This window comes from Ahaetulla prasina, chromosome 1, assembly GCF_028640845.1.
Source record: "Ahaetulla prasina isolate Xishuangbanna chromosome 1, ASM2864084v1, whole genome shotgun sequence".
Lineage (NCBI taxonomy): Eukaryota > Metazoa > Chordata > Lepidosauria > Squamata > Colubridae > Ahaetulla > Ahaetulla prasina.
This window is the reverse complement of record NC_080539.1, coordinates 86985706-86998165: the sequence shown is the minus strand read 5'-3', so window position 1 is coordinate 86998165 and position 12460 is coordinate 86985706. Positions and strand designations below refer to the sequence as shown.

The 12460-nt window shown below is 39.5% G+C and overlaps 1 protein-coding gene across 5 annotated transcripts in view; it reads left to right on the top strand.

Moving 5' to 3' along the window:
* The window catches only part of SMOC2 (SPARC related modular calcium binding 2), a 163510-nt gene that overhangs the window by 47368 nt on the left and 103682 nt on the right, over nt 1-12460 (top strand). For all 5 annotated transcript variants that reach the window (XM_058167515.1, XM_058167506.1, XM_058167496.1 and 2 more), the window contains exon 2: nt 9426-9597. In XM_058167515.1, coding sequence (XP_058023498.1) covers nt 9426-9597 — 172 coding nt within the window. The remainder of the gene's footprint in view (nt 1-9425; nt 9598-12460) is intronic.

The window sequence follows — 12460 nt, the reverse complement described above, 5'->3', positions numbered from 1 at the left end:
TCTCTCACGGTTGCCCCAATACAATTGCACTCGCTCCGAGGTAGTTCAGCCAATACTTCCGTGCAACAGTTGGCAGCTCCAGCTATAACTAGAAGCCACTCCAAACCCGAGTCCTCTCCCAGATGAACTAACCAAGTCATTTAAAGACGCTTTAAACACCGATGACTGGTACTTAGCGCATTCCATGAATGCACACTCCGTGATGGACTAGCTTGGATTGGAACAAAACTATCGTTCCTCTCTCACTCAGAGAAACCATCCTACTACGTTGCCATGATGCCAAAATGGCAGGACACTTTGGATTTGTAAAAACCTTACATCTTCTTAAAAGACAATTCTGGTGGCCAAGTCTTAAAAAGGATGTACAAGCATATGTAGCAAGTTGCCCTATTTGCGCATTGTCAAAAAGACCTCCTGGAAAGCCTCCTGGACTACTACAAACGGTAGCCAGGCCAGGAACCCCATGGAAAGAAATATCCATGGATTTCATAGTGGAACTACCTGAAAGCGCAGGCAATACAGTTATATGGGTTGTAACTGACCTTTTCTCCAAACAAGTACATTTTATTCCATGTTCAAAAATACCCTCCTCAAAGACTCTAGCAAAATTGTTTGTACAACACATTTATAGACTCCACGGAGTTCCTGACCGCATTATTTCAGATCGAGGAGTTCAATTCACTTCTCACTTTTGGAAAGAATTTCTACGACTTATTGGCTCCGCCAGGATTAAGCTCCGCCCATCATCCCCAGACTAATGGAAGTTGTGAGCGTTCGAACTCTGTACTAGAACAATATTTACGTTGTTATATTAATTACCAGCAGGACAATTGGGCAGACCTCTTACCTTCGCTGAGGTTGCCTATAACAACTCAGTTCATAGTAGCACGGATTTACTCCTTTTAAAATAGCTTCAGGTCAAGATTTTGTACCTATCTCTGAACTTCCAAAGAAGAAACCACAGTTTCCTCTTTGTCAGAATGGATAGATCAAATACAAAGCACCTGGAAAATGACTCGCAAGGCAATTGACGATGCTCACCGTGCACATAAACAACAAGCAGATAAGAAAAGATCCCCTGAGAACAAATACAAAGTGGGTGATAAAGTTTACCTTTCCACAAAATATCTTCAAACCACCCAAAAATCTAAAAAACTTGGACCCAAATATGTGGGACCTTTCTCCATAGTGAAAATCATCAACCCCGTGACTGTACAACTGGACTTGCCAAAAACACTTAGGCGAATTCACCCCGTTTTCCATGTGAGCTTGTTAAAACCAGAGCATACTTCCACTCTTCGTGCAACCCATACACCCCCTCCTATACCTATTCTCATAGAGGGAGAACAGCATTTTGAAATTAAAGAAATATTAGATTCACGGAAACATAGAAATAAAATTCAATATCTCGTTGCTTGGAAACACTTCCCCTTATCCCAAGCTGAATGGGTAAACAAAGAAAATGTTCGGGCTTCCGAAAAGATAGCACAATTCTATAAAAAATATCCTGACAAACCCTAACTTCTCTTTTTCCTTTCTAGGACTGACGTCCTTGTTGCAGGAGGGCCGAATGTCAGCCTCCGCTCTAATCTTCGTATACTTTTGAATAGTTTATAGCAGTAGATAGAATGTGAAATGTTTATGCTGTATTATCTAACAATTATAGGAATCAGATGTATCATATCACTGTACAGGGTAGGGGAAGGGAGCCTATTATGAGTGTCGGCTGACATAAGCTTGTGGGGGGGGGATTAACGGCTGAGGATGAATAACGCGGGTTTTTCCTAACTGAAACTGCATTCCTCGAATGACTGACAACTAGAGACCTGTGGAAGAAGATTACCACGAGGGGCCGAGAAGGAGTTGGCATTGGACCAGACCAGCCTGACCTCCTGAAGGAGGAGGGACAATTGGGGGGGATATGATGTGTTAGCCTTATTCTGTTTCAGATCCAACTTTATACGCTGCCATCATGACTGTAGCTAGTAAAAGTACTTGTCTTTAATTCAAATGAAGTCAAGGTGTTTTCTTTCTTAGCTATAATCAGAGGTAGCCTGACAGATCCTGTGAATCAGGGATGAAATCTAGAAGGTTTTGACAGCTTCTGGAGAACTGGTAGTAGAAATTTTGAGTAGTTTGGAGAACCAGTAGAGGAAATTCTGAGTAATTCTGAGAACCAGCAAATGCCACCTCTGGTTGGCTCCAGAGTGGGGTAGGAATAGAGATTTTGCAGTATCCTTCCCCTGGAGTGGGGTGGGAATGGAAATTTTGCAGTATCTTTCCCCTGCCATGCCCACCAAGCCACACCATGCCCACCAAGCCACGCCCACAGAACCGGTAATAAAAAAAATTGGATTTCAACACTGATGTGAATCAAGAATAATAGATCACATATTTTTGAAAGCATACACAATGTTATCACTTCCAATCTTCCTGGTGACTTGGAATTTATTATTTTTTCTTTTCTTTCTTTTTTTCATCTTTGAAGGTCAGCATGGTTGCTTTTCAGCTGTATTTGAAAATGTATGAAATTGGCAAGATGGAAAGCAGGAAACAATTGAATATGAGTTGGATTGACATGTTTTATTTTGGGATATTATTTTGTTTTTGAACTGATGGTTGCTTTAAGTGTCAGAAGATGCATAAGAACTATGCTAGATCAGGTCATAGGCCCATTTTGTTCAGTATTTTTGTCACACAATGGCAACTGGATATATTTGAGATGCTCACAAATCAGGATTGGAGATCAACTGTTAAGTTCTCATCACTTCTCAGAAAGTGATGTATTTAAGACATTCTCCTTATGAATCAGGAGAGAGACAACAGACAGCAGTATTAGTAGCTTTTGACAGCCTGATCCTCAGTGAACCTATCCAGTCCCCTTCCAAAAACATTTAAATTGTTTTTCATTAGCATAACTACCTACCGAGAATCCCACAGTTGAACTATGTGCTGGGTGACAAACTATTTCCTTCTGTCTGTCATGAATCTCTCTGCATTTAGTGTCAGTGGATGACCTGGTGTTTTAAGATCAGGACTGAGAGAAGTGGGGTTTTTTTTTCCCCTTAAGTGCCATAAGTGTCGTAACACACTTAATGGAAAGTTAGCCTTGAAAAACTAACACAGAGGGGATTAGTTTTAACCCCAAATAGCCCAGAAGCTGTTTTGGGAATTATCTACTTCGAAATCAATTGAAGCATCTGAACAAAGGTGGGATTCACATAATTTTCCTGCCTGGCACTGAAAATGTGAGCGCACATGTGCTTTTCTTGCACATGCGGCTTGCATGCATGCGTGTGGCTTGAAAACGTGGATAAATGGGATAGCAAAGTGCCAGGGCGGGTGGGCGGACCAACCGGGCCCATCCACAGATTGCTACTACCGGTTCGCCTGAAACCGTCTGGATATCACCTCTGCATCTGGACCAGTTTCTAAGATATTAATTACCCCTTTCCTCTTCCAAGGAAAAAAGTCTTGGAGAGCCTATGAGAATGGGCCCTCCCTCTATGGACTTCCTCCCCTTCCCTCAGAAGGGTACAGGGAGGTTGTAGATGAGAAGAAGGTACACTGGCTCTCTCCAGAGTAACACTGAGCTTGAGCGCTCTGTTAAAAATACAAGAAAGGCTAAGTTGTGAGTGCAACCTCCTTCCCACTTTAACATTGACCAGGAGGTGTTAGGAAATGGTCGCTTGGTTGACTGGGTCATTCTGCTGCACAGTTAATCAGGACCTGTCGCCTGAAGACAGCCTTAGAGGTAAGTGTTTGAACAAAAGCTATAGAAAAGCATCAGGATTTTTTTTGCAGAGGCTCCAAATGCCTGCAAGAGGAGAAGGGCAGAGAGGCAAAGCCCTCTTTGGATTAAAAGGCTGTTTCTGGCATACAAGGTGCTCATTTTCCCCTTCCCCCTTTATCTCTCCTCTTGATGCTCAACAGCAGTTGGTCTAGAAATAGCCCTTCAAATCATCCTCTATACCACCAGCTAGCAGGGAACTCTTTGCAGGGCTGCCTATAGCAGGGGTCTCTAACCTTGGTTCCTTTAAGACTTGTGGACTTCAATTCCCAGAGTTCCTCAGCCAGCAAAGCTGGCTGAGGGACTCTGGGAATTGAAGTCCACAAGTCTTAAAGGGACCAAGGTTGGATACCCCTGGCCTATAGAATTGATGGATTGATAATGTGTCATTAAGTTGTTGCTGATCATCACCTATATTGATTTTCTCCAGGATGATCTGTTTCTAACCTGGTCCTTCAGGTCTTCCAATGGTGCTCTCATCTTCACCATAACAGAGTCCATCCACCTTGCTGCTAGTCATTCTCCTCTTCTCTTTCGTTCCATCTTTCCTGTGGTAGCTGCCATTTTGATTTTTTTGACCACACACTGCTGGCCTTTGCCATTTTATCAGAATAATTAAAGAACTGTACATGCCTGAGAAATGAAATTGTGCTTGCATTATAAAAGAGGTATAGAATTGAAAGACGTGCTTATTGAAAGGGCTGCTTCTAATTTTCTTGCTCCCCTTCCTAGGTGCTTCTTCGGACTTGGGCTGTAGCTCCACCTGTGTGTTGCATGCAGTAGGAAGCCATTGCTGATTACATTCTCTTTCATGTTCTTTTCACTAAGAATGGTGAGACTGATCCAGGGGTGAAATGCTCCCAGTTTGGTCCGGTTTTCCCAAGCCGGTAGTAAAAAAGGCTACTGATCTCAGGAAGCCCATAGAGCAAGGGTCTCCAAATTTGAGAACTTTAAGACTTGTGGACTTCAACTCCCAGAATTCCCTAGCCAACATAGCTGCCATAAAGGAACTTTGCAGACAATTGTAAGCTGGATTGTTGAATCCTGGCTTGCTGAAGTCACTAAGACTTCTTGATAAGTATGCCTACAGTTGCAGCTTATAACTTCTCTTGAACACAAAGACCTGTATTCAGGATCTAATTAATATGTTGAGCCTCTGGTGGCTCAACGGACTAAGTCTGTCTGTTGCTGCTTGCAATTACTGCAAGTTCAAGCCCCACCATCTGCTTGCAATTACTGCAAGTTCAAGCCCCACCAGGCCCAAGGTTGACTCAGCCTTCCATCCTTTATAAGGTAGGTAAAATGAGGACCCAGATTGTTGGGGGCAATTAAGTTGACTTTGTATATAATATACAAATGGATGAAGACTATTGCTTAACACATTGTAAGCCGCCCTGAGTCTTCGGAGAAGGGCGGGATATAAATAAAAAAAAATACTAATAAAAAATAGAACTGGCTATGCAGCACATTTAATGCTAATTTTGATTGGCCATATAATAACTTCTTGAATAGTTTTTAGTCTTCGGTCAAGAATATAGAAAAGTGGAGAAATGTTATTTCTCAAAGTTCTAGAGATGAAAATAAACTATACATATGTAAAAGGCCACACTTAGAATACCACATTCAGGTTTGGTCGCCATGATGTAAAAAAGATGTTGAGACTCTAGAAAGAGTGCAGAGAAGACCAACAAAGATGATTAGGGGACTGGAGGCTGAAACATAGAAAGAACGGTTGCTGGAATGGGTATGTCTAGTTTAAATGAAAAGAAGGACTAGGGATGACATGATATTAGTGTTCCAATATCTTAGGGGCTGCCACAAAGAAGAGGGAGTCAAGCAGGGGTGAAATGCTCCCGGTTCGGACTGGATGGCCAGATCCAGTAGCGATGGCAGCGAGTGGTTTGGAGAATCGGTAGCAAAAATCCCTGATTTATAATGAAATGTGTGACTTTATTGCACAATTTACAGAAAGTTATAATTATCAAAGTCTCCCTTTAAGACTTTTATAATTTCTTTAGACTGAAATGTGAGGAAATGCAAAGACTGCAGCTGTTATACAAAAATGAAGTGGGCTAACCTTATGCACGCTGGTACATGCACACATAAATGGATATAAATATTAGTTATGGTTCATAGATTCTCTATGCTCACTTTGGAAATCTCATATTTAACAAACAAACAAAAAAACACCCTACCATCACCACTATTTACAGTGGATAACAATGATTAAATCAATTGTTCTGATGCCCAGTTCTCTAAGGCATTTTTGTACAGATAAGAATTCATAATTTCAAAGATTTCTTACATTCCAGTTCTGAACAATGGAGTTATTATCATCATTACTAGTATTGTTCATATATAATATTTGTTTTATTATGTGCAAAAAATGCACATAATAAAACAAAATCAACTGTGAATGAAAGTATGTTGTAAAATACTTTAAACAAAAATCTCCAGATTTCCCAGGTGGTAATTCAGTAAGATTTCTCACATTATGGATCTAACTTGGTCATCCTTTATCAGACCTCTGTAGTCAGAATCATCTGGTACATAAATGGAAATAATACGATCATATTCATTCTCCTCAAAATGGAAATGATTTTGTGTCGACACAAATAAAGCACGGGCAGGCCCATGCTGAAAAAAAATCTGTGAGCTTAGAAGTCTAAGACCTGAGCATAGCATATATTTTTATTTATTTATTTATTTATTTATTTATTTATTTATTTATTTATTTATTTATTTATTTATTTATTTATTTATTTATTTATTTAATCAAATTTTTATACCGTCCTTCTCCTGAAGGACTCAGGGAGTTTACAGCCAGATAAAAAACAACAATATAAATACAGAATAAAATAATAGTTAAAAAACTTATTCAATTTGGCCCGAATTAAGATATCTTTAAAACGATAAAACCCACTAAAAATTAAAACCAGATAAATCTAAAATCCTATGCCAGTCCCGTGCAGATGAATAAATATGTCTTCAGCTTGCGGTGAAAGGTTCGAAGGTCAGGAAGTTGATGAAGTCCTGGGGGAAGTTCATTCCAGAAGGTGGGAGCCCCCACAGAGAAGGCCCTTCCCCTGGGGGCTGCCAACCGACATTGTTTGGCAGACAGCACCCTAAGGAGTCCCTCTCTGTGAGAGCGCACGGGTCGATGAGAGGTAGTCGATGGCAGTAGGCGGTCCCGTAAATAACCCGGTCCTAAGCCATGGAGCGCTTTAAAGGTAGTAACCTTTATCAGTTTTATCAGTTGTTAATCCAAAAATAGAGTGGCTAAATTTCATGAGTGGACGATTCATCACACACAGAAGTTGCAAATTTCAGTAGCTTTCCTGAGAAAGGAAGAGAAAGATGTAAGATGGGCAAGCCAGATAGATAGAACGTTGGCCTGGGTATCTCACAGTATCAGCCAATGGTGGAATTCAATTTTTTTTACTACCGGTTCTATGAGTGTTGCTTGGTGAGTGTGGTGTGGTGTGGCTTGGTGGGCGTGACAGGGGAAGGATACTGCAAAATCTCCATTCCCACCCCACTCTGGGGCCAGCCAGAGGTGGTATTTGCCAGTTCTCCAAACTACTCAAAATTTCTGCCACCGGTTCTCCAGAACCTGTCAGAACCTGCTGAATAGCACCCCTTGTACCAGCCAAGAGGAAGGAGTGGCATCATAAGAAAAGTTCCTTAGTTTCTTCACTAAGAAGCAATGCAAGTTGGTGGCTCCCCATTCCAAATTACAGTTTTTGGCCTGGCCTCTGGCAGAAAGACCAACAAACTTTATGCCTAGAATTCCACATGTGGAATCAGTGGGGAAAACAAGATTTCTGAATGATTTGAGAGAATGGCATTGAGAGAAACATTAAAACATTAAGGTTCTAATGCTTTTAGCCACTTGTGCTTGATAAAAACAGAAGCAGTATTAAAAGATTTGTATGTGTGGGCTTGTTGGCATTCTCTGGCTCAGAACCTTTTCTGAGAATCTCTCCCTTGTGCCTTGCAGCTATGATCTCCTGGTAAATACATGCTTTGCATTCTTTATTGGTATTTTAGAGTAGTTGAAAGATAAAGACATTTGCTGAAAAATTAAGGTGAATTTACTTCTTTTATGTGTTGCCAGCCTTCATGGGAAATGAAAATAAAATGTCTTTCTACTTTCATAGAACTAAGTAATTGATTATACTTTTGAAAAGTCATGGAGGGCTGTAGTTATTCCTTTCTTTCCTGTCTTTCAAAATTAATAACATATGGAGTTTTCAAATAGCAAATAGCTATTCTTGTTGCTATTATTACTATTTGCTATGTAGGGGCATTCTCCTACATTGCTGCTTCTACTCATTGTTGTTTCAATTTGATGAAAGAGAAACTTGGACCAATTTATTTTATTTTATTTATTTATTATATCAATTTATATTGACATCCAAAATAAAAGGACTCCTTAGGGCACCCTAAGGGACTCCTTAGGGTGCCGTCAGCCAAGCAATGTCGACTGGCGGCCCCCAGGGGGAGGGCCTTCTCTGTGGGGGCTCCTACCCTGTGGAACGAACTTCCCCCTGGACTTCGACAACTATCCGACCTTGGGACCTTTTGCCGCGAACTTAAAACCTATTTATTCCATCTTGCTGGACTGGCTTGATTTTTAAAATTTTAACTTGCTTTTATGGGTTTTAAATTTCTGTAATTTTATAGGGTGTTATTATATTTTAAATTTGGCCAATTGAATAAGTTTTTTAAGGGTTGTTCTTAGTACTGTATGTGTTTTTCTTTTTGTATTTTATTTTGGCTGTGCACCGCCCTGAGTCCTTTGGGAGAAGGGCGGTATACAAACTAAAATATTATTATTATTATTATTATTATTATTATTATTATTATTATTATTATTATTATTATTATTATTATTATTATTATTATTATTATTATTAAAATATCAAGTGAACAGCCAAAAAATAGTACAAATATAAATTGTGTCTGAGGCAAATAACTCAGCACATAAACACACACACACACACACAGACACACACACACGAGTAGATTTTTCTCATAAACTGTTGGTCATTAAGCAAGTGGAAGAAAATAGATAGTTTAGAAAATAGATGGTGGAAAACTACTTTTTTCTGGACTTTGCAAGGGGCTTGCAGAGGTCCTGCTCTATTTTAGCTGCTACTCTGTCTTTTGCTACAGTTTTGATTGCTCCAAACAAATATCAGCCACCATTAAAAAAAAAAAAAGATTGAATTCCTGCACAGCTATAGGAGCTAGCTGTGGAGTGAATTTCGTTTTCAACCAAAATGTTTAAGTTCCTCCTATCTAAAAGCAGCAAATAAGAACTTGCTTGAGTACCAGTCTTCAGGGAAAACTGTCAAAACACAAGAAGTCAAATCAAAATCAAAATTGTTTCTTTTTATTATTATTATTTTAGCGTGGCATCTCTTCCGGCTTAAGCTGGGATGACGGGTATTGAACCTGGAACGTTTTGCACACAATTTATATAGTCTGTCATTTAGCGAAGACTATGAATAGATAATTTGTGTCAACCAATCAATAACATGAAAACTCTTTTGAATGTTATTTCAGTCTCTCACATCATTTTTTTGTGTGTGTTCTTTCTCTCCCTCTCGCATCCTTCTACCTCATAAAGTTTTTAAGAGTGGAACAAGACAAAGACAAAGAATGTAGTCTGGAATGCACAGGTTCCCCTCAGAAGTCCTTGTGTGCATCAGATGGCAGGACTTTCTTGTCTCGATGTGAATTTCTACGGGCAAAATGCAAAGATCCTCAGCTAGACATTGCCTACAGGGGAAACTGCAAAGGTAAGGAAATTGCCAGATATTCTGTAGACACAAGGTGACAAATGTTTATTGTTTTAATCTCAGTTTTAGAATGTCAGCTCATTTAAAAAGACAGGATGATTACAAGAGAATAGGTAGGACTCCAAATTGATTTGTAAATTATGTACCACACTGTAGCCCTGATGTTCCAGGCTCCTGACAGCTCATCATGAATCACTTGCAAAATCACATCTCGCAGATGTGGCAAAGTCATCTATACAAAGGAGCGATGAACATATTAGTGTTTGTTCCCTAGATAATTATTACATCCTTTACACAGCTAAAATGTGGGATACAAAGTATTAAACATATGGGTTCCATCTATAATCAATATAGTGCAAGCAGAAATCAGAAATGAATTCTTCATTCCCCAACAAAGTTTTTTTTGTAATGGTTATGTATAAATAAGAATCTAATTACAGAAGCATTAATTCAGCATCATTTAAGAGTGCTGTGTTTGCAGGTCCATCTTAATTTATTGTCTGCTGTTTGTAGCAAGTAGCGGAAGAAGTGGTAAAGGGCCTCTTAATTACATTATGTTTTGTTTTTAAAAATATATAAGCAAGGTGAAAACAACAAATTAAAGTATTCCTTCATCCATGAAATCAGAAGGTGATGCTGGACATAATCAAGAAGGAACATTAAAATGTATTTATTTATTTATTTTAGGAAATTTATTTTGATGCTGATTCGCACATGGTGGCTCAAGACGGCTAACAGAAATATAAAAACCTCATATATAAAACAATAAATAATAAAAGAGAATAATCATATAAATTAATACTATAATAAAATAATATAATAAAATACCCCCCCTCCTGTCCACCCCTTGACTTGAAAATAGGGAAATGTTAACGAAAGACACAAGGACCTAAAAAACACTTCAGTATTTCTGTTCGAATAGGTTGGTTTTGCAGTTATGTTTTATTCAGCCTTAAATACAGGTAGTCTTCGTTTATTGAACACTCATTCAATGACCATTCAAAATTCCAGCTCTCACATCATCCCCACTGTCTCATGACTGAGATCTGGTGCTTCACGATCAACTTGCACTTTCAATGGTTGTAGCGCGGTCACACAATCGTCATCTGTGATTTTCCCTGTCAGCTTCCCACAAGCAAAGTTAATGGGGAAGCCGGCAGAGAAGATGCCAAGTCTTTCTGATAGGTCTCCCTCACTTAACAACAGCCACTCCTGGCCCTGCATCTCCCATGGTGCACCTCACTGACTGACCACACACACCCTCTATCTGGCAGCAGCCGTCCCCAGCCTCAAAATTGTTTGTATACTCTCCCTCACCAAAACTTCCGGCTGACTTTTTCTACTGGCTTTGCTTGTGGGAAGCTGCAGGAAGTTGTGAGGGGGTGCTTGCTTAACAACCCTCCAATTCTCACTCAACGACAGCAACAGGGACTGCCTGGATTGGCATCACCAAGTGATGCAGTTACATGATGTCACACAGTTACATGATGCCTGGATTGGAAATTCTGGTTCCAATTATTGTTGCTAAGCAAGGTCTACCTGTAACACAAAATAGAGACTGCAGGAATAGGGCATAAAAATAGGGCATACATGTTTTTAATGTTTGGACAGCACTGTAATACCCACTTAACTCTCCATAAAGTGTGTGTAAACAGAGAATAATGAAAAAGTAGAAGCAACGAACCAGAATGGAAATATTTCTAAATAACTTATTTACATATTGGAAAAATGTTTGAAATCATAGTACACCTATCAATTCCTTTGTGCATTTTTTGTTGAGTATCTATTGATATTCCTATGTGCATATTTTGTTGAGTATCCAGATAAGCCTGACTAGGTGGCTCAGTGGCTAAGACACTGAGCATGTCAATCAGGAAGGTCGGCACTTTGGCGGTTTGAATCCCTAGTACAGGTTTCCTGCATGGACAGGGGGTTGGACTAGATGACCTTCCAACTCCTTTACTGTTTACTATATTCATGATTGTGCTTTGTTTCTGGTTAATCTGACGGATACTTTGGTGCTAATAGAAGCTGAACTACTGTTTGCCCAAGGAAAAAGTTGAGAAGTTTCCCAGCTTAACTGCAGGGTTTGATTTTCAACACAATGCCATCCTTCTTTATACATAAATACCAGTGATCACAGAGGTTTACCTTCACTTACACTTTATTCAGAAAGAAACAGAGAAAAGACCACACAGAGACATCTTTGAGAGACAGTTTTGTGCACTGTGCATTCCTCATCTCTCTTAGCTTCAAAAAGCCTTTAAAGCACCAAGAATTCTTTAAAGAGACATTCTGTCTCATCCTTGGTCTGACTTAAATAAAGCATTCTATAATGCTTTTTTTTTAATTGTCTAATTGGCTCTACCTTTGTCTATGCTCAGCAGCGATAAAAATCCTCCCTGAGCTTTGAAATCCAAACTCCTGTTATTTTCTGTGATAATACAAAGAAGATCTTTTAACAACCGCAAAGCAGTTTTGCCCAGTCTGGTGCCCATGTTCTTAGCTACAGTGTATTTTTGTGAGATTATAAGAGTTGAGATCCAATGCCTTTGGATAACAGTGAGTTAGGAAAGGTTGACTTTTGACCATAAAGAACTTTTAGGATCGTCTCACTTAAAGCAATGCTGAAAACAATACAAATAATTTAGTTGCATTGTAAGTCCAATGGTGTGTGTGTGGGTGTGTGTGGGTGTGTTTGTATGTGTGTGTTCAGGGACCATAGTATAAAACACTTCCTTTTCCTCCCCCCCCCCCCCGCTTTCTTTCACTCTGAACTTCTAGTGGTGGGTCAAATTTTTCAGTCCTTTCTGGAGTTTGTTGGAGGTGTTAAGCCTAGCACAGTTCTGACTACATGATATGG